The 23,301-nt window shown below is 43.3% G+C and overlaps 1 protein-coding gene across 3 annotated transcripts in view; it reads left to right on the forward strand.

Annotated features, from left to right (window-relative positions):
* pde4d (phosphodiesterase 4D, cAMP-specific) overlaps positions 1 to 23,301 on the forward strand; it is a 204,960-nt gene that overhangs the window by 48,653 nt on the left and 133,006 nt on the right. The window contains exon 1 of one of the 3 annotated variants that reach the window (XM_058071075.1): positions 7,313 to 7,956. The exons of 1 other annotated variant lie outside the window; for it this stretch is intronic. In XM_058071075.1, the coding sequence (XP_057927058.1) occupies positions 7,640 to 7,956 (317 nt within the window). In that variant the 5' untranslated portion in view covers positions 7,313 to 7,639. Of the gene's footprint in view, positions 1 to 7,312; positions 7,957 to 23,301 lie in introns of those variants that run through there. One more of the 3 variants, XM_058071081.1, reaches the window with a different exon arrangement.

Below are 23,301 nucleotides of genomic sequence, written 5' to 3' on the forward strand. Positions count from 1 at the left end.
TTATCCCCTCATGCTCCGCTCCTGTAGTTCTGGGTCTCCCTTGGCTGCAACGTCACAGTCCTTATATTGATTGGTCCACTTTTAAAATAGTCAACTGGAGTTCTTTTTGTCATGCTAACTGTCTCCGCTCTGCCTCTCCTCCAGTCTGTCCTTCGAACCCTTCTCCTGTCTCGCCCGACCTCTCTCTTGTACCGGAGGAGTATCACCCCTTTAGGGAGGTCTTTTGTAAAGATCACGCTATGTCTCTTCCCCCCCACCGTCCCTACGATTGTGCCATAGACTTATTGCCCGGGGCGCCGCTTCCTTCCTCTCGACTATATAATATTTCCAAACCTGAACAGAGGGCTCTCGAGGAGTACATCTCCACTTCCCTTGCTGCTGGGCATATCCGGCCCTCCTCCTCCCCCTTGGCAGCGGGGTTCTTTTTCGTCCACAAGAAGGACGGTTCCTTGCGCCCGTGTATAGACTTTCGGTCACTCAATGCCATCACAGTTAAGAATAAGTACCCTCTTCCTCTCCTTGACTCCGCCTTCACTCCACTTCACACTGCCACCATTTTTACTAAATTGGACCTACGTAGTGCCTACCACCTCATTCGTATTCGGGAAGGGGATGAATGGAAGACTGCCTTTAACACGCCTTTAGGACATTTCGAATATTGCGTCATGCCTTTTGGTCTGACTAATGCTCCGGCAGTCTTCCAATGCCTCATCAACGATGTCCTACGCGACATGATTGGCCGCTTTGTTTTTGTGTATCTTGATGACATCCTTATTTACTCCTCATCCACCAAACAACACCTGCAGCACGTTCACCTTGTCCTCCAAAGGCTCTTAGAAAACCGTTTGTTTGTCAAACCTCAAAAGTGCACTTTTCATTCACTGTCGGTGCCCTTTCTGGGGTTTATCGTGGAGAAGGGGCAACTGAAACCCGACCCTGCCAAGATCCAGGCTGTGGTTGACTGGCCCACTCCCACATCTAGGAAGCTGTTACAGAGGTTTCTGGGTTTCGCTAACTTTTACCGGCGCTTTATTCGGGACTTTAGTAAAGTCGCCGATCCTCTGAACAAGCTGACATCTGCCAAGGTTCCGTTTTCCTGGTCAACGGGGGCCGATTCGGCCTTTCGGCGCCTTAAGTCTTTTTTCACCTCTGCACCTGTTCTGATTCACCCGAATCCTTCTTTACCGTTTTTCGTTGAGGTGGATGCGTCCGACACTGGCGTAGGGGCCGTGCTCTCCCAGCGCTCCAGCTCAGACCAGAGGCTGCACCCCTGCGCCTTTTTCTCCAGGCGTCTATCGCCCGCTGAACGCAACTATGATGTTGGCAATCGGGAGCTGTTGGCGGTGGTCCTCGCCCTGCAGGAGTGGAGGCACTGGTTGGAGGGCGCTACACACCCATTTGTTATCTACACTGATCACAGAAACCTGTCGTACATACGCTCTGCCCAGCGCCTCAACCCCCGCCAGGCCCGGTGGGCTCTCTTCCTCACCCGCTTCAACTTTACTTTGACTTATCGCCCAGGTTCCCTAAATGGCAAACCGGATGCTCTCTCCCGCATGTTTGCACCGCAAGTTGAGGACCCAGCACCCGAGGCCATCCTTCCCCAGTCCTGCATTGTGGGCGGACTCCAGTGGGAGATCGAGTGGAGAGTGGCTGAGGCCAGCGGGGACACCCTTGTCCCAGCGGGCTGTCCTCCAGACCGACTGTTCGTCCCACGGTCCCTGCGGTCGGAGGTCCTGACCTGGGGCCACTGCTCTAAGATTGCCTGTCACCCCGGAGCCAGACGCACTGCCTTCCTCCTGTCCCAGCGCTTTTGGTGGCCCTCCCTCCACACCGACACAAAGAGCTTCGTTGCTGCCTGCCCCATCTGTGCCAGAAACAAGTCTTCCAACCAGCCACCGGCAGGCCTGCTCCACCCGCTCCCCATCCCCTCTCGCCCTTGGTCACACATTGCCTTGGACTTTGTGACGGGTCTGCCTGCTTCGAGGGGTTTCACCGTTGTTCTTACCATTGTGGATAGGTTCTCTAAGTTGGCTCACTTTGTTCCCCTCCGCAGAATCCCCTCCGCCCTGGAGACAGCCAAGCTTCTAGTGCAACATGTGGTCCGCCCCCATGGCATTCCAGTTGATGTGGTGTCCGACAGAGGTCCCCAGTTCGCCTCAGCAACCTGGAGGGCTTTTTGCAAGTCCCTGGGAGCCTCGGTCAGCCTCTCCTCTGGATACCACCCCCAATCCAACGGACAGACGGAGCGGGTAAACCAGGACCTGGAGTCAGCCTTGAGGTGTGTGTGCCACCAACACCCCACGTCCTGGTCTCGGGATCTTCCGTGGGTGGAATACGCCCACAACACCCTGGTGTGTTCTTCCACTGGCCTCTCTCCTTTTCATGTCGTCCACGGCTTCCAGCCTCCACTGTTCCCCCACCAGGAGCCCAGCTCATCAGTTGCTTCGGTGGCTTCGTTGCTCCGCCGGGTCCATCGGGTGTGGCGGGACACACGGACGGCACTATCCCGGACCGCCAAACGCAACCAAAGACTGGCGGATCGCCATCGGAGGCCTGCACCCAACTATCAGCCTGGGCAGAGTGTCTGGCTGTCTTCTCGGGACCTGCCCCTGGCCGTGGAGTCGAAGAAGTTGGCCCCCAGGTTCGTGGGACCATACAAGGTGGTCCGTATGGTCAACCCTGCTTCCGCCAGACTCAAGCTCCCCCCATCTCTCAAGACCTACCCGGTGTTCCATGTGTCCCGCCTGAAGCCGGTTACCCTAAGCGATCTCAATCCACCGCCAGTGCCTCCTCCCCCTCCTCGCCTGGTGGATGGACACCCGGCCTTTACAGCCAGGTCTATCTTGGATGCCAGGAGACGGGGCAGGGGTGTGCAGTACCTTGTGGACTGGGAGGGTTACGGTCCCGAGGACCGCTCATGGGTCTCCCGGTCACTGATCCTCGACCCCACCCTCTTATCTGATTTTTACCGCAAGTTCCCAGACAAGCCAGGTGGTCGGCCTAGGACCACTCGTTGAATTGGGAGGGGGGGATACTGTCACGCTGCGCTGTGACATGTGCTTCTACCTTGTGTTGCTGTTTGGAGGTACGTCTGGGTTTCGTGTTATTTGAACCCTTACTGCTCTCCTTATGCTTTTGCAGACGCGGACCTCCCCTGAGTTGGGCGGAGCTACCAGACGGGCGCAGCTGCTGCCAATTCATCCCAATTTCCGGTCTCCCTCATTAGGCACTGAGCTGCGGCAGGAGGGTGCTGGATTATTCCTTTGTGGACGTGACAGACCAGCTCTGAGCTGTTGCCGTGCTCCTGTACCAATTCAGCACTGCTTACGCCTCTGCCACGCACCCTCCTACCCGTCCGGTAGCCCGCATGCCTATAGGACTGCGTATTGTCTTTTGAGGTAATTTGTGTTGTGCCTGCCGGCACTTAGTCACGGAGCCCCCTCTTTTGTGCTCCGTCGTTTTTCGTTACTCGTACCTCACTCACTGGACAATTAAAGACTTTAAAGACCTTACCTGAGCCTGCTGTGTCCTGCATCTGGGGATCAAACCACCGCGCACGCGCCCTAGCCCTGACAGTGCGGTCTGTAAGATAAGAGTGGAACCAGTGGATATGACCATACAATGACATAATGGGTACAATAGTAACTGTCAATATAGTGATATGTATAGCACATCATGAGGACTGTTCATCCTTGTATTTAGCAAACATCAATTGCTTGTATTGTTTGTTGTTTGAGGGTCTTACTCAATCCATTCCATAGTTTGATTCCACATACTGAAATGCTATGGCTTTTTAACGTAGTCCTAGCGTTTCATATGTAGTTCTTCCCTGAGATCATATTTCTCCTCTCTTGTAGAGAAGTATTGGATGACATTTTTAGGTAATTGGTTATTTTTAGCCTTACGCATCATTTTAGCTGTTTGATGATTAACTATATCAGCAAGTTTAAGTATTTGTGATTTTAGTAATAAAGAGTTAGTGTGTTCTCTGTAGGCAGCATTATGAATTATCCTTACTTTTTTGCAGTACATTTAGTGAGTGAAGATTGCATTTATAGTTATTACCCCATATAGGGTAGGTGCTTCCCTGCGCTGATTCCAGCTAGGAAGGGTAGTTGGTGGGTTGGGGTGTCTCATAGGCATCCAGAGACTATACAAAGGGCATCGCTGAGGTCAGCAGCAGTCAAGACCAGGGCATTAGTGAAAATGCGCAGTGTCCTTGTTGTGGCTCCCCATGTGGTACCGTCTAGCTGACTTATAAGTGCGATACAGGCAGTGGTCTTTGCCTTGGCACTGTCAGAAATAAAATGAAAAATTGCTTTACTAAGCGCCAAGAATGTGCTTAAAGTGCTATTTATCACAGTCAAGTAATAGACTGGTACAGTATGTGGAAGTTAAACAGCTGAGCAGCAAAGGTGTTTTCATAATAAATAGCATGCTTTTTTCAATATAATAACTAAGAGATGCCCTGTGGTACACTGTTGTTGCATAAGTTAAAATCAGCTCTCAAAGGTAATGCATCTAAGCCTTGCTACATGCTTGACTCCCTCTGTCGATAATTCAATCCAATACACAAAGACTGTGCATCATGCACCAACTTTGACTTTTGGGTGTGTTAAGCAGTGGATCATGCAGTTTAATAACACAGCGTACAGTATTAATACACAGGCAAACATGTAGCCTGCAGTGCTACTGTATGTTTCCACAACTACCTCATGGTTAAAAGCATCCTTGGTCGCAATACACACAGGTGTATACCCAGAATGGATGTCAAAAATGTAGTATTTACCAGCAATGCAGCTGTCCCTGGTAAATAGCATGACAGTAATGGACTGCAGATGTTTTTGTGCATCTGCAAATTGCATTGAAACCACATTCTGGAGAAACCTCAGAGACGGCAAACCACCAGATGCTCATGGTACACTGCAAGCTTGTTTATGGCAGTTGTTATCTGTGTTAATGGCAGCAATTAGTCTGCATACCAGTAACGGGATCATGTTTGTCCTTTTTCATGTGCATATTTAATTTGAAAAATGTGTGCAATTAGGGAATTAAGATATTACAAAAACTCCAGATCAGTTTCCCACAAAACTTTGTTGAAGAGTTACATGGACCAAGGACCAACACATTATATTTACAGATCTGCAATATGCATTACTGCCACCTGCAGGACTGGGGTGGAACATTATTTCCAAGCATGTGCTGATTTTTACATCCAAAAAAGGAGCTCCAAAAAAGTCTGCCAGCGATTATCTGTTTGTTTGTTTTTGTTCAAAATAACTTGAAATGTTCTGAATGGATTTGGATGAAAATTTTAGGAATTGTCGGAAAAGGGGATATGGAAGAACTGATTAAATTTGGTGGGTAATCCGGATCATTGTCCGAATCCAGGACTGGAACTTAACATTTGTGCAAAATTTCCCCCAAAAAAGGTCAGCACACTTTGGGACATTTAGCCTTCCTGGCACATTGTGCTATCATGCTAGGTGTTAGCATGTTATAATCGCTAGCATGCTAACATTAGCATACTATCATTTTTTTTAGCTCTTTTCATGGGTAGACACATATTTAAACACTTACTACGATCATGCTTGGTGTTAGCATGCTAACAGTAGCATGTTAGCATTGCTAGCATGCTAATAGGAGCATAGTAGCATTTTTAGACATTTTTATAGGTAGACAATATTGTGCTAGCATGCTCGTGTTGGCATTGCAAGCATGCTAACATGAGCATACTAGCATTTGCAATTTTCATGAATATGAACTTAAGCAGACCTTTAGCGCTATCATGCTAGGTGTTAACATGTCAATATAGCGTGCTAACATAATTATACTAACATTTTTAGCATTTTCAGAGGTAGGCACTTTTACATACATTAAGGGCTATGTATTGTTAGCATGTTAACATTTGCATGTTAGCATTCTTTAAGTCATTCAAACCCTTCCATGGTATGTTTTCATGGTCAAGGAATGTAAATATCCAGATAAAAATAAATGTAGGACTAATATGTATGCTGTAAATCACAATATGGAGAGAACTATGGAGCTTGGTGGAGGTCTGCAGCAAGTGTACCAAGCACGAGTTTCACTGAACTGAATTTAACTGAAAAATGGACTCAAGTTTTAACCTCATTTAAGAACAGAACATGAAGTTATTAACCTCTGGGTGTTGGTTTCATTTCATGCAGGGCTAGATGCATGTGCCTGTGTTTTTTTAACACACATGGATGATTTAATTCATGTTGTCTCCTTGTCATTGGTTATCTAATTTCTAACTATGTTGATGAACAGAGGCTGTGGTTTCTTTTTCTAAGCTTCTGATTGGCCAAAAGGTGCATGCCAGGCACAATGTGTATTTGTATAAGTCTACCCCAAATGTGGACATAGCCTTAGTTTGTTGGTATTTCAGTTATTTGTCCATTACTGCCACCTACAGGACTGGAGTGGAATAGCACATCATGATATTTTCCATTTAATCATTCATTCCGATATATTTAGGATCGGGCCTTGGCTCGTGCCATTGTCTGTAATTTTTCGAATTAATAATTGTATTGTGTAAAATTGTAAAACCTAAAAAATTTAATTTTGTAGTATTGGCGTATTATTTTATCATGGTAACGCATGTGGAAGGTTTAAACTGATTTCAAAATAAGGTGGCCATCTGTTCTATTGCTTGAAGGTTATCCTGCCAATGACCTTGTTGGAACTCGAGAATGGATAATGAATTCGAACCAAAATAAAAAGTGTGGAAACCGTAGAGTCAGCAACACATGTCGCACAACACCCTTGCTGCTTCTTATGCGGTGTGCCATCACACTTACCTGCCGCCATTGTTTGCCGTCACCGTGTTGTGGGGAAGATTACATTTCAGCTGTTAAAGGGGTGGAGATTGCATTCTCCCACGCTATTAGTTTCCAGAGTAATGTGCGCGCACTGCAAAAGGAAAGCTGTTTCCACACACCCTCTTATTCTTCCACATATCCCATTTTTTTCCCAGAAAACACATGCAGGAGAGATGTTTCTTTGAATTCGGATGTCACAACCCAATATATTGCAATAGAAAAGAGCTATTTGGATGACCTAATTAGGTACTTTCATCCATCTAAAGTCATCTGTATGCACCGAGAGTATTTTATTCTGAATGGGCCGTTTTCCAGCTACAATGCTGTTAAATGATTGGGCCAAGTGGCTCTCTGCCCACTCTAGCACCCTCTGCTTCTTGTGGGATATACTGGGAGGTGCTCTGGTTGAGTCCCTCATGTTTAATGTATAATCCTGCTCTTTATATATTTGCTGCCTGGTGTTCCTCCTGCACAGGACGTCTTGGGAGTGGGTGGATATAGGAGGAGTAGCCGCTGTCAAAGTTGTAGACATGCATACAGGGCTTGTCCTGGACCGGACTGAGCATGTGACAGGGCACCTTGCAAGAGTGGGCGTGCACTTGGAAACACTTCCTGGACGCTAAAAACTTCCACATGGACCCTACATGGATGTATTGTCGCCTCTGCGTGTGCATGGAGGCAAAGTTCAATACAACAACAAACTGGAACTAAAACAACCCGTAAAGTTTTCCTAATTTGTATTTGAATGTCCCCGAAAGTATTTAAAACGTTTATTCTTTAATAAAGTGGATGGGATGGAGCCCGTCAGTGGTAATGTTGGCGCAAAGTCCTCGGTGGCCAGCGGCTGCGGCGGAGGAGGAACCGGCGTGAGTGCGAAGGCGCCCAAACATCTGTGGAGGCAGCAGCAGAACCAGGCTGCGCTCTCTCCGCTCCACCACACGCTCCTAGTGCGCAGGAACCAGCAGCGAGTGAGACAGCGAGGCTTCTCCGACACCGAGCGGTACCTCAGCCCCCTCAACATGGACCGGACTTACGCCGTGGACACGGGCCACCGACCCGGACTGAAGAAATCGCGCATGTCGTGGCCGTCGTCGTTTCAAGGTCTTCGACGGTAAGGAGCTTTTAACGTGCGTGCGGGCATAGAGGAAGGTGGCATACTCCAAAGTACTCCAATGATGGGCGTTGGAAGTGTGTTTGATTTGTTTTTCTTGCAGAAGTTTGGGTGGGTTTGTTGCAATATTGTAGTTTTGGTGGCGTCGTTACTTTTGAAATGGTGAAACCACACATGCACGCTTCTTTACGGCTTTAAATGCGTGGAGTATTATTGCATGTAAATAATATAGGGTCAGCTTGAAGGTTATTTGTAAAAAAAGTGACAAATGTGACACAAGGTTTTGGTGCAAATATAATTAACAACGCATATTGACATATTGTGCACTCATCCTCAAGGATCAACGCCATGTAGCCGTGTAATGTGCTGTAACACTTATCACTTGCACTATCCCCCACCCCCTTCACTCCTGTGCATTTTAGCAGCTACAGTTAAAGTGATGACAGTGATGTTTGCAACATTTAATGAAGCACTTCCTGCTCACACATGCACAAAAAAGGGTTAGGGTGAGTGTGCTGGAACTGCTCTAATTACATGTTCTGGGAAGGAGAGAGGGCGAAAACAATCTGAGAATGAAATCTGAGAAGGTCACCTCCTCTCCCTTGTCTAAAGTGACTGTTAAGGATGCAGGTTTGATGCCCCCCTCTTACTCAATTTCTTCTTTCTTTTAGTCAAATAGTTCCAATTCTGTTCCATTGGTTGGTTTGACTGGCTGGCTGACAAGAATGGTTCCTGTCTTTAGTGGCAGAACAGTCACATGGAAGCAAGAGAGGGAGGGAGTGGGAGGAGGGCACACAAGATCAGAGCACAGATGGATGTGACACAGCCAAAAAAAATTTTTTTTTTTTAAGAAAAACACCAAAATTAGGCTTCCGCGTGCCAAATGGGCCGAAAATGCTCACATACACGGAAGAAGCCATCAATAAAAAACTATAATATACTGGGTATATTAAGTATATAATATACTTTAATAGCCTGTGTGATACCCAAAGCAAATTACATTTTACACCAAAGTCTAATTATGTTAGAGATACATTGGACTGTGCATAGTGAGGAACAACAAACACCAAATCTAATTTACAGCGGCGTGCTGTGATTTGCAGCTGGTCACCCGTGTGTGTGTGTTGTTTTTATAGCTTATGTGCCCGATGTTGTGTTTAATGGCCTTCTTGTGCTTTTACCTGCTTTGACGGCTTGTTTTTTTTTCTTTTTTGACGGACAGAAATTCAACTATGGCATTTGTTGTTGCTTTTGATGTACCTGCACTGCCCCCCACCCTCACTGCTCTGATGCTTTTCCACTGGCAAACCAGACACCACAAGGTACCTAACAGCTGGGGTTGCAAGTGTGCTGAGCTGATGCCATATCAGGTGATGGCAACCATTGTCATCCTTGCATCATGCAATATCACAGCATTAGAGACTTTGCAGTAGATGCGGTATTCCTATCCACCTTTGCCTTGCACGTTGAACCCAGCAAACGTTGTGAACTGTTCTGTACTGCCTGGTGAAAACACTGAAACTCTCCAGTGCAGATACAAGGCTCATCCATGGTACCGTGCAGTGGAAAAGCGGCACAGTACTGTTTGGAAGGTATTGTGTCCCTCAGTTTCGCAGTGGTAGTGTTTGAAGGCCACCGTTAAAGTTAAAGCCAGTAAAGTTAGCTTAAATGCATGCATGATTATTTTTGCAAAACAAAAAACAAACCACTACGCGTCAGCTTTTAAGTGACTATATTAGAAAACAATATGAAACAAGGTTTAGTAAATTACTAAATTCATAAATTTTCTACCGCTTATCCTCACGAGGGTGCTGGAGCCATCCCCGCTGTCTTTGAGCGAGAGGTGGGGTACACCCTGGACTGGTCGCCAGCCAATCACAGGGCACATATAGACAAACAACCATTCACACTCACATTCATACCTATGAACAATTTGGAGTGGCCAATTAACCTAGCATGTTTTTGGAATGTGGGAGGAAACCGGAGTACCCGGAGAAAACCCACGCATGCACGGGGAGAACATGCAAACTCCACACAGAGATGGCCGAGTAATTGAACTCGGGTCTCCCAGCTGTGAGGCCTGCTTGCTAACCACTCTCCGCCATGCAGCCTTAATGTAATGTGATATTTAATAATGTATCCTACCTTAAATATGCTAAAGCCAATCAAATTTGGGTCAAAATATGCTAAAATATTTCAGAAAAAGCAGCAACATAATCTCAGCAAATGCCCGCCGGGCCAGATTTGGGACACCCGCGCCTTAAATGAAGCGGTTTGTGCTGGTCTCGCCATACTTTAGCTGAACCTCATTAACCCAGGCAGCAGCACGCTTCATTTCTTCACATGAAAACCTCAGAAACGAGTTGCTTCAAGTTAGATAAAGCTGACATATCTCCTGATCCTATCCAGTCAGATATAAACAACCAGCAGGGCACTGTCCCCTTAGAAAAGGAATGAAGGAAAGTCCCCCCCGTACTCCTTTTTGCCTTTCACTCCACAATAATCTTGCTTATACGAGGAGAGACGGCAGCTCTTTCCTCCCTCCAAAGTGTGTCCCTGAATGGCTGGTGTGGTGCCAAGTCCAGCAACCCCCCTCCAGGTATTACACATCACCCAAATGTGTCACAATCTAGGCTGGGTTTGGATGCTGCTTGAGGCGTCTCTGAGACCTTAACGAGAATCTGGAGCATCCTCTGATGACGAGATGGCATTTGTCTCGTTTCTAGGCCCTGTTCGTGTCACAGGGCTCAGTGTCGGTAGAGATCTCTGTTCAAATGGAAACAGCACATATACATAATCGAAAGGGGCTGTAATCTTTTCTTTTGTTTTAATCAAGCTTTTTGGGTTTCCATTCAACTTGCACAGTTCTGTTGCTCGCAACTTCTGCAAATGCCCCAATTTACGATCTATTCAATGTGTTGTTTCCTAATGACGCCAGCTGTGTGGCCTACAAAAGCGAACAACTGGCATTAACAGCTGTGGCTGTAGACCTGATTCATTCATTCACTCATTTTCTACTGCTTATCCTCACAAGGGTCGCAAAGGTGCTGGAGCCTATCCCAGCTGTCTTCGGGCGAGAGGCGGGGTACACTCTGGACTGGTCGCCAGCCAATCACAGGGCACATATAGACAAACAACCATTCACACTCACATTCATACATTTGGACAATTTGTAGTCGCCAATTAACCTAGCATGTTTTTGGAATGTGGGAGGAAACCGGAGTACCCGGAGAAAACCCACGCATGCACGGGGAGAACATGCAAATTCCACACAGAGATGGCCGAGGGTGGAATTGAACCCTTGTCTCCTAGATGTGAGGTCTGCACGATAACTGCCCGAACGCCGTGCAGTGTAGGCCTGATTTAGTTAGAAAAAGAATCTACCTCTGCCTGTGCTTTAAAATGTTGTTTGTGCTACTCAGCTGTTGGTGTTTTACTCACGCGTTACATTTACTGTACTTTACAATGAAATCATCACCGGTATTAATGCTGGGTGAACAGATTGCTTTTACGATATTGGTTCTTTTGATGATTTGTAGAATATACAGAGCCCTCCAGAAGTATTGGAACAGTGAGGCTACCTTGCTCTAGACTGAAAATATTTGGGTTTGACAATCATAGATGATGTTACAGAGAGCAATACTTACGGTTGTCCCTCACCGGATGCATTCGCCAGAAAAATAAGAGGGCAAACAAAGAACGATTTTGCTCCATATTGTGTTTATTAGCACCGCTTCATTCAATGCTGTTTCTTCCATTTTGCACTCTTGCACCCACCGCTGACTAACGTTAATAGAGGTCACTTGGCTTGCTGTGATGCATTTTGGTACAATTTCAAACAGGAAATGCACCAAGTTAACACGTTTTGGCCATCGTCAAAGCAATAATTCGATGGACTGACAAGATTCATAGTGATCTGGAATGTGCTAATGGACTTGGGACCAAATATCCCTGTAGCAGAGATTAGCATCAAATCTCACAGCTTTGACATTGAGCTGGGTCATGAAGTGGCTTTTTTTAAACAATGAAATGAAATCAAAGAAAGGCAAGCTGAACATACGGTGGGTTCATATACTGTAAATGACAGCTGCTTATCGGCCCTGTAGAGTTCTTCGATTTAGCTTTGCACATTTTTTTCGTCAGTCAGATGTGGAGTAAAAGCCTCTGCTGCTAAATGAGAATGCTAAAAGGTCACCTGGCATTCAGCCTCAGAGCCACATTATCAACGTTAACGTTATGCACAAGCACAGGCAGTCACTCTGCACTGCTTTGCTAGCTAACCTTGACAGCCCCTTTTCTTTACTGGAAAGCTTTCCTCATGAGCAGCGTTTACTGTTTACTGACTTACAACTGGAGCTCTTCGCCGAGGCTAGAATAACGTATTGTTCTTTTGACAATAAAAACTACTGGGACATCATTTTGATGCCAGAATTCAAGTAACTGTACATGTTTTTTTTAGATGAGCCTATATAAATACAGTATTGATTAAATGCCCAAATGATTGAGTGCTAAGAATTGCGTCTCGTCCCTTCACGTCTTAGAAGACAATAGAATGTTTGATTAACGAGGTACTGATGCTTTGAGCTATGCGCTCCAGTTTTTTTCCATTCTAAATGGTGAATCAAGGAGGAAAATGAATGAAAATGTGGATTGAAAAGTTGATATTAATAATGTATAATATAACCGGTACCCGGTAATATAACCGGTACTCCGGTTCCCTCCCACATTCCAAAAACATGCTAGGTTAATTGGTGACTCCAAATTGTCCATAGGTATGAATTTGAGTGTGAATGGTTGTTTGTCTATATGTGCCCTATGATTGGCTGGCCACCAGTCCAGGGTGTACCCCGCCTCTCGCCCGAAGACAGCTGGGATAGGCTCCAGCACCCCCGCCGCCCTTGTGAGGATAAGCGGTAGAAAATGAGTGAATGAATGAATATGAATGGTACCAATGGTACCAACTTTCGGCACTTTTGTGTGTTTTTATGTGGTAATAAATGTTCATTAATTCATTCATTCATTTTCTAACGCTTTTTTCTAACAAGGGTCGTGGGGGTGCTGGAGCCTATCCCAGCTGTCTTCGGGCGAGAGACGGGGTACACCTGGAGTCGCCAATTAACCTAGCATGTTTTTGGAATGTGGTAGGAAACCGGAGTACCCGGAGAAAACCCACGCATGCACGGGGAGAACTTGCAAACTCCACACAGAGATGGCCGAGGGTGGAATTGAACCCTGGTCTCCTGGCTGTGAGGTCTGCACGCTAACCACTCTCCGCCGTGCAGCCTAAATATTAATTTACTTGTTTCTTACATAATAACTTCCCACCATCCAGTAGTTGTCTTATATTACTGTATGTGGCATTTTCTGGTACAGGAATTGTTTTCTATGACTCTTTCATTCTTTATACTTATCATCTCATTCAGCCTCTTAGCTGTGCAATCATTGTGGGTAATTTTGTGTCTGTTAGTGTATTTCTCAGTCGCGAGTCTTTCATATTGTTGCTAAATTAGGCAGCGACTGTGTTTAGTAAATAGAGGAACACAGCTCTGCATGTTGTGCACACTGTGGCAACTTACTTTGTTCAATGAAAGCTCCTTGTTCTGTGTTTTTTTTTTAATTGATGGTGATGATGGTGATATTTTTGTGACAAACCCGCATAGAAACATAAATACTCTAGATCATCCAATACTTTTAAAAACACTTTTATTCAGCTCGCCACCAAGTAAACGTCTATGGCTGTAGGAAAGCACTTTATGTAGTTTTATTTGTAATGCCGCAAGATGGTAGTCGTACTGGTCGATTGTTTTGGTGATGCAGCACTGTTGTTTACGGCGACTCCAACATTTTGTATGAAGCCAATTCCAGCTGACTTAGTGCAAGAGACAGATGACACATAATCGCAGCACACATACAGACAAACCACCATTCACAGTCAGAAAAAACCCTCTCATGCACGCATGGGGAGAACAAACTCATGATGCCCAAACAGAGATTCGAACCCGATCTCCTGACTGTGTGGCATAGTATATGCTCGACACTAGTCCACTGTGCGGTCTTGTACAGTGACTCATCACTGGAATTAATGCTGGCTGAGCAATTTGCTCTCTTGCATACTGGTTCTGTTGTTGTTGTGCAATATGAAATGCATAGTGAGGTCCTTGTCCTTGTCCACTCCAGATCATTCTTAATACAAAAAAAAGCTACATGTTGTACAGTACAGAATGCCCCGGCTATAAGTAGAGCATTTAGGGTATACACTCTATATACACTCTATATAATAATATGGTAGAAAAGTGGTTGTTGATTTTAGAATTACAGTAGCCAAAGTTACATGTAGGAGGCCTTTGGCGGTCTTCTGAAATGCAGTAAAACGGACAGGACTGCTAAGGGCGTCGAGCCAGAACCTCTTCCTTCTCCATGCAGTGTAACTCCCAGCAGTCTTGGCTGGCTGAAACTGAACGGATCACATGACATGATTACACGCCTGGTGACATGAGGGTGAAGGCTTTGATAAAGAGAATGGACTGACTGATGTTTGCCTGCTGCCAGGATCTGTAAGGAAGAAAGACATTACATTGGAAATGACTTGTCAGACACATTTGTAGCTTCTCACTAGGGGTGTGTATTGGCAAGAATCTGGAGATACGATACGTAGCACGATACTAGGCTCACGATACGATATATCACGATTAAGGGTCGACCGATACATTGGCCGGCCGATATATCAGGCCGATATTTGTGTTTTTTCCTTGAATCGGTATCGGCCGATATGCGCGTGGGTTTGCCGATATATTTTTCTGCTGCATGATTTACAGTCAAGCATCAACACGCAGAGGAACACGCAACACACGCAGTCACGGTACCGCGCCCCCACTGTTGAATCACATCAAGGGTGTGTTTGCACAAGTAACAGAATTAGCTTGTTTTTTTACACCTTACTAAGCCCATCACATTTCACTGGGTGATCGCGAGGCATAACAGTTTAAGTCACGGTGTGACAACAAGAAAGCCCAAAAACATCACATACCAACGCAACAGACGAATAAAAGCACTCTGACTAGTTGAGCAGAACAAGAATGAACAACTATGCAACTTTAACTACAAACTGACGAACTATTTACATCGATGGTGCCGCAAAGCACGCTGGGAACCAGGAAGTGCTCCCAGCGACGCTACAATATAGTTTAGTTTGTGGGTCTGAAAACCAGGAATGCTGCTGAATGCTTCATCTTTAAAAGTACCTACTGTTGGAATTAGGGAGCTGTTGATGTAGTTGGAGGCTAATATGTACAGCTGTTACCAACACCGCTTTAATGTCAATGTGTGTCATGTTATGTGTGCGCTCTCTCTGAGCACGCACGCACGCACGCACACAGAAGGAATTGGAGCAGCCATTCCTGCTTATGAGAGGTCTTTAGCGTGCACAACACGAACTTTAATATGAGAGAAATGTTTTATATATCGTACTAAATTGTGTCAGTGTGATGTGTTTGTGTGTGTGGAGGCGGGGTGGGGGGGTTGCGCGTCACGCTGCAGAGGAGCAGTCATCACATCAATGCTAGATGAATTTAAACTACGACAGAAATGTTTTGCACATGGTTGAATATTTATTCCTTTTAAAGTTGATAATGCCGTTTAAATGTGTGTTTAAGAAAGCTGAATCCTACTGTGTTCAGTGTTTACATTTCAATAAATATTTTATTAAACTTGAGACCTGTAATATTTGGTATCATTGTCCCTTTTTCATGTAAATTGAGGGAGCAAAAACATATTGGTCGATCCCTAATCATGATACTGTTAACAAGGCGATATTTTTTTTGTTTTTCTTGTAGTTAAAGATTATTTCCTGGAAAAACTGAATTACACCAGCAATATGCACTTACTAAACACATTTTTATTCAATTGGAACAGTATGTTATGCTGTATCACAAACGTTTCCTCTGTAAAAACTTAAAGTGTATTATTTGGATGAATGCTTTAACATCCAGCTTTAAATTTACAAAAAAACAAAAAAAAAACAAATAAATTAAATTATGTCTCAAGATCCTGCTCAAATATTCACATTCTATTAGCTTTGAAAAATGCAGAGTATACAGTCCCTGACTTATCCACCATCAGAACAGTATTTTTGTGGAACAAAGTATCAGTAAAAAGTTATTTTAGGATGCTTGAAATAACCATTATTTAACAAAATAGTGATATCAATTTGAAAAACAAAATACCTGCAATATCACAGTACTACTTTTATAGTATACAAAAGGACCTTCGCATTGCTTGCTAGCGGCAGGTCCTCATGGTGTCTCGCCAAGTGGACTTGCAGATTTGTTGTGTTTCCCGAATACTTTATTCGGGCACGACACATTTTACAAACGGCATGGGTTTTGTCAATTTCTGCACACCCGACTTTGTGTAGAAATCCAAAATGTGTACACACTTCAGCCTTGTACGCCGCAGGGGCCGGTGTTATGTGCTGCATTCTGCCATGTTGAACTGTGTTTATGTGTGAGGACGTTTCACTTGTGAAACTCGTTCAACGTCCTTGCCTAATTGACTGCCACCTAACGAGCGGAGGTTTAGATTAAAATCAGAAATGAACCTTTGCCGTGTCTGCACTTGAATAAATACCATATACAGTCTATGATAAATTCCTAAAAATATCAATATCATACTTTTAATATCGATACAGTATCGTGGAATGAAGTATCGCGATGTACCGCCAAAACAATATTTTCTTACACCCCTACTTCTCACCTCCGTTCTATCAGTCTGCATGTGCTCGATGTGTTTTTTCTCAGTATATGAGTAATATGTTTTATGTCCGTATAGACAGCAGACATTGAGCTGAATGGGGTTGGGCATGTTGCATGGGTTCTGTGAGCAAACCACGACTGTATTTGGCTTGTTGGCCAAGCCATGATTGAGGAGAGAAGGAATGGTCAATGCATAACAGTCAGCCCTAACAAGCCACGTTGAGAGAGCGGTGAGGCGTATTGGTGTGTTCAGTGGTCAAAATATATGCCTGTTGGTCACTCTCTGGGCGGAGATACTACATTTATTGTACCTAAGATTTTCACGATCGATCGGTAAAGTCGCAAAGACTGGTCCATTGTGTTCGACAGGTTTGTGACCCCTGCGTTACAGTATAGTAGCTATCTTCCAAGTTGTTTTAGTTTTTCCATAGGATGTCAATAAAGGGATTAGATTTGTTTCAGGCATTATTGAAGAGGATCTATTACGCTCATTTTCGGCTCCTTTGTATTGAATTGTGGACTCCTATAGAGCAGCTAGAAAACGCTTTCTAGATCTTCCAGAATTTGCACCTATTCCAACTTTCATCTTGTACCTGCATGGCCATTCAGCAGGTGACTTCTCACAAGGCTCACTGTGACATCATAGTGAACCATTGTTAGAAAAACACTCCCAGAAATTGAGCGTTTACATCCATCCCAAACTTCTTCCAGACCTCACTTCCAAATCTGCAAACCTCATTATTTTAAACCTTTATGAACTTTACAATTAGAATGCTCCTATCAGGGTTTTATGCTGCCGATTCCGATCATCCATGTGAGATCAGCCCATAACAGTCACATAGATTAACTGTCCATTTTTCAATTTATTTATGATGAGTGATATTGGCCAAGGTCACCATTAGATAATTCCAAGAGCCCCTGGCACATACAGTACTGTTCATTAACAACAACACACAAATAGTGTTTGAAGGAAAAGACATAATATTAATATATATATAATAATAATATATAAGAGGCACTTGAACAAGTTAGTACGTAAAAACAAGCTCCAAACTAACCGCATTGCTTGTTTTGTTTTTAAACAAAATGTCAATGTGATGAAAATTCACATTTGAACCCAAAGACAAGACGCTAGGTGGATAATTCCAGCTAGTTAGCTTGTTAGTGATCAGCTAGTAAAGCGTGAAAGAAAGATGCATGAGAAGTCGGAAAAATAGGTTTGTGAAGGGAGTGATCAAACACGCTGGCATTGGTGTTGCCTGTGGAAGGAAAGCTGTCATACAGAAACCATTGAGGTGTTACAAACTAGGCGATTGTCAAAGTGCGTTCATTGTCTGTCCATACCGGTGTTGGCAAGACTACACGACACAGCACGCATGCACATTCATGACATGTTTGTGCTGTCATGACATTGTCATGTCTCACTGCATGGGGTACTGTTGTTGTGATCGGCTCTGAAAGGCATTTATTGGCACATTTTTTTTACGAAATCCGGCCAATACAAATTGGTGGCCGATCCATCCGGGCATCCCTACTTTGTGTGTCAAGTGACATTTTGACACTATTAACTGGTGTTTCCTGAGTGTCACCGAATGCTGTGACAGTTTGGGGCCTTTGACTTATAGGTTCCACGTTCTCTCTAAATAAGAAAAAAACTAACTCGCTGTCAGTCCTTTTTTGTTCTTCCCAGAAGTTAGTTTCTACTTCATATGATGGCCCCAAAAGAACAATAGTTACATTTCTTTGTCCAGGAAATTACAGTCATGATAGATGAACAGAACTGCTATCGGGAAAATTGGGCCATGGAAAACTTTCTTGAAGTAATGAAGAATTTGAAGAATAAAAATGAAACAAAATGGACACACGTTTGTCTCATCAGGTTCAAAATTTGGATTCAAATGAAAAGTAACTACACGCTACTCTCCATGATGATTGTAGCCAAAAGCACATCCACATACATCGAATAATAAATGCCAACGGAGGTTTTGCAAGTCTTCACATGGAATGCTGCTATAACTGATACACATTGTTGCGAGATGATGGAGCTGTATCTGTGTCTGATGCAAGCGCCCATGGGTGTTATCGCTGGTGCGTCCGCTCCTCTGGCTCTCTTGGTCCAGCAGGGGAGTGGGCTGTACCGTGTGGTTACACGGGGCTCGTAAAACAAGATTTCATCCTATACGTGACCACCAGGGAATGTGTCATATAGGAACTGTCAGTCACGCTATGCTTCAGCATGCCTTCATGGTTCCTTTCCCCTCAGCGGACGTGATTATTCTGCTTTTTCCCTTTGCCAAGTTCCTTTTACTCCGCTCTCTTTTCATGATGGTCTCTTGAGAGGTTCATTTTCTTTGTGAAATGTGTTCCTCATATATTATTAATGCCAATTGATTTGTCTCGGGTAGAGTGTGGTTAGTTTTGCTGTGTTCTACTTAATAAATACACAAGTCTTCAATCTGATGAAAAATCTATTTTTATTACTTATGTGCGGAATATCTTGTTGTTGTTGTTGTTGTTGTTGCTGCCTGGTCCAAGACCTTTAGCATGAAATGGATATTTGACTACATTTCCTTGAATGACGGGAAAAAAATTGCAGTTACGTTCTCGTTCATAAAGTTCTGAACTCCTGTTTCCTTGACAATAGTGTATTGAGCAGAATAAGGCTGTTGTGTGTCGTAAAAATTATAGCTGTCCTCCTCTAACTCGCGATACAATACTATTACAACATTTTGCCAACAATAATGTCATGATCAGGATACAGCGCTTATGCAATCAGGAATTGGAAACAAATAATGTAGGATAACAAATGAAGACGGAAACAATTTGAAGAAGCACATTTAACATACAATCAAAGAAATTAAACGCTAAACATTTTTAATATTTTGAAACACAGATTTTTCAGATTTAGAAATGTAAACCTATACTGGAACCTCAGTTGGCATGTTGTTTGGTTAGCATTGAAAATTTACGCCATGGTTTGCGTCCATTCTCATATTAGCATACACGTGTTGTCTTATTAAAACACTGCGTGAGTCCATCTGTATTCCACTTTTTAAAAAAATTGAAAAACGTCTTTCTGTGTTAGCTTTCAATTAGCTAGCAAACAAAATGGCAACCAGACGTTGCGTTTCCCATCTATGTCATCGGCAGTTGACTCTGAAAAATGTTAATGCACTTTTTGATAGTAATAATTATAGACATAAACATTTCTAAATACATGTTAATGATGAATGAAAGGGCTAAAATAACTTTTACCTTCATTGAAGACTACTATTCCCAAATACACGATGTAGCAGCTACAAGGACACCATCTTCCATCTGCCAACGCCATCTGTTTTGTCATGAGTTATTTCTGGAATTCAATAGTGTTTCTCACCTTCTTCTTTATCAAAACGCTGGCACTTGCCATTTTCTTTGGCTCCATTTTGGGTTACAGTGTTGAGGTGAGATCCACTATTGAATTCAAGAAATAACTCACTGCCATATATTGTCTTTGGGGACATGTCAAGAATCATGTCTACAATGAAGGTAAAATAACCTTGAATGTTCATTTATACCTTTCATTCATCATTAACATATTTGTCTTTCTGCATTTGTCTCATGGGAAAATTTATTTGGTTAGCATCCATTTTGGTTAGAGTCGGACCTTCTGGAACTAATTAATGTCACTAACCAAGGGTCCGGTGTATCTCAGTTTAATGTGTATGTTTTAAGGGGGATATGCCGTATTCAGAACACAACACTACAAAGTAAAACAATGTTTACATTTTACACAAAGCTTACCACGACTGTTTATCATCACATACATACATACATACATGTGGCATGTAGAGGCAGGTAATTAAGTTATTGAGAATGAAGTGAAATATTTAAGCGAAGGAAAATGTAATTCATTCATTCATTTATTCATTCATTCATTCATTCATTGTCTACCGCTTATCCTCACGAGGGTCGTTGGGGTGCTGGAGCCTATCCCAGCTGTCTTCGGGCGAGAGGCAGGGTACATATGAATTCATTTTCAGTTAATCTTTGGTTACTTTATTTGTATTTCATATGTCTGTACTCGACATACACTTTTTTAATTTAAAAAATTTAAAAGTGTAGATGAAGCCCACTTGCACGCCAATGGAAGAGTGCATTTCTTACATCAAATTCCTAAGAATTCCTCAGAATTAGTGGATAATCGCTGTGTTTAGTTCAGGAGTGGGCGGGCCAGTGTTGGTGATGAGATTTCGCCATAATTGAGTGGTCTGCTGAGGAAATACTTTGTGATAGAAATGTGCCTTCTCCTCACGACACAATTTCATTAATGTCAGTTTCAGCGAGATTCCATGTTTAACAGTAATTCCATTTTTATTGGCCAATTCCGTTTGCAATTTCTTAAGGCAGCTACAAAGTCCCTACACGGGCAACAGAACCGGGTGACAATGACTTTCGGTTCCGATCGATACCAGGCTTTTTCACTGATATCGGCAGCTGTTCGATCGAAGTACCTTGAGTAGGAACCTTTAACACAGGTTGCAAGGGTGAGGGTAACGGTTTAAAGGAGAAAGATAGTGAGCCTAGTATTTTGTGTGAATATTTCTAGATGTCTGGGACAGATAAATTGTATTTACATTAATTCCTATGGGAAAAATCAATTTTCGATTGTTGTCAAACAGATTCATGACAAAAAAAAGTTATAAGGTATTGGCCAACATTGAAGAAGACTCATCACACAATTGTGAAGGCGCTCCATTTTTAACGTATTTATTTCAATCTACGTTTTGTATTCACAGTCGTCATATATTTGGGTTAATCAGGTGATGTATTTTAATTGGACAAAAACCTTTGTCGTCTGTTTTTCTTTTCCCGCCCAATGCCCACTGTCATCAAAGCATCCTCATGAGATCTCGTCACTAATGATATCAGCGCACTCTGCTAACTAATGTAGCCATAGCAACTATTTCCCAAATGAGCGTTGTGCCCTTCTGTGAGTGCATTCTGAGAAAATGCAAACCGATTATGATACAACCCAAACAGGACGCCTCTATTTTATAGTTAATGGATCTAATTTCATGTACAACAGGACACACCTTGTTGGGAAAACGCAGATGCGGATAAACAAAGCCAAAGTCAAATCATGGCTAGCATATGAGCTGTGATGGGAGTTTTCTATTGGGCTAGTCTAGTAGTCTAGTAGACTACAATCCCAGAAAACTTGTACACAGTCGTGTGTGAAGGTGTCCAACAACAGAAACAGGCAGTGCAAATTGGACCGTCTGAATAGAGAGCAATTGGGAACACAGGACCAGTCAGAATTTTGCCGAATCTGATATTTCCTGAAACTTACCTTACTTTGACTATTGTGATTTGAAGCTACAACCATGTACTGCAAACACATTACATAAACAGTGTTGAATACTTTTTGTGTTTGCGATGTCGAAATGACACAATCTGATGTCAATTTCAGTGTGCGCATCGTCAAAGACGATGAAAGAAGTCATTCAAAACAGTGGAGCTTATGTTTCAACATCTGAGGTTTCCGACTGCACAACTCATAGTGCACCAAACACATTTTGCTTAGACAAAATGTTACACGTTGCTATTGTGAACAGCGTATTCCACAGACGATGTCACTAAACTACAGGTATATGTAAATGAGCTGCCTTGACACACAATGTGAACTTCAGAGTATTTCGATAATGGTAATCGTTTTATTTGATTTGAATATGCATCAGATTACAACTGAGTGCATCACATAATCAGATCACAGTTCCACATGTCCAAAAGGAGTAGGAAGAAGCAACGCTTATTAAATCCTACCCCTCCATCTGGTACTTTTACAATCAGTAACTGTTACATTTGTTCACTTCCTGCTTTCCTAATCTAGTTTAAGTTTTATTTTAATTTTTTTTTGTCACGTACCGAAGTATGAGGTGATATGTCCATACAATGACATAATGGGTACCATAGTAACCGTCAATATGGTGATATGTATAGCACATCATGACTGGTTCAAGACTCTTCATCCTTGTACAGTAAACCTCGGATATATCGGATTCAATTGTTCCCACTGGTTTTGTCCGATATAAGCGAAATCCGTTATATGCGTATACTGGAAAATGTCCGTTTTACGCATATATCTGATTTATATCCGGTATATGCGTAAATCGGATTTTATTTTTTTATAAATTATTTATAAAAAGGCACTTCCTTGACTATGTTTCCAATGTACCTGGACGCGCAGGCAACGCTGCAAACGCTGCAAATGACGTCGTATAGCGGCCTGTCACGATTCGGCGAATCGGAGCGCCACGATGCGGCCATCCGATATATGCGAGGGAAATTTAATGGAAATGCATTGGAACGGGACTGGAGATTTTGTCCGAAATAGGTGAAATTCGTTATAAAAAATCCGATATATGCAATGAATTTTTATTGGAAATGCATTACAGAAAAATCGGTTCTTTTTTATCTGTCCGTTGTGAGCGAATTTCCGATATATCCGAGTCCGATATATCCGAGGTTTACTGTATTTAGCAAACATCAACTGCTTGTATTGTTTCTTGAATTGGCTCATCATTGTGCTTTGTTTAAGGGTCTTACTCAATCC

The sequence above is a fragment of the Doryrhamphus excisus genome, chromosome 4 (genome assembly GCF_030265055.1).
Source record: "Doryrhamphus excisus isolate RoL2022-K1 chromosome 4, RoL_Dexc_1.0, whole genome shotgun sequence".
In the NCBI taxonomy this organism is placed as follows: domain Eukaryota; kingdom Metazoa; phylum Chordata; class Actinopteri; order Syngnathiformes; family Syngnathidae; genus Doryrhamphus; species Doryrhamphus excisus.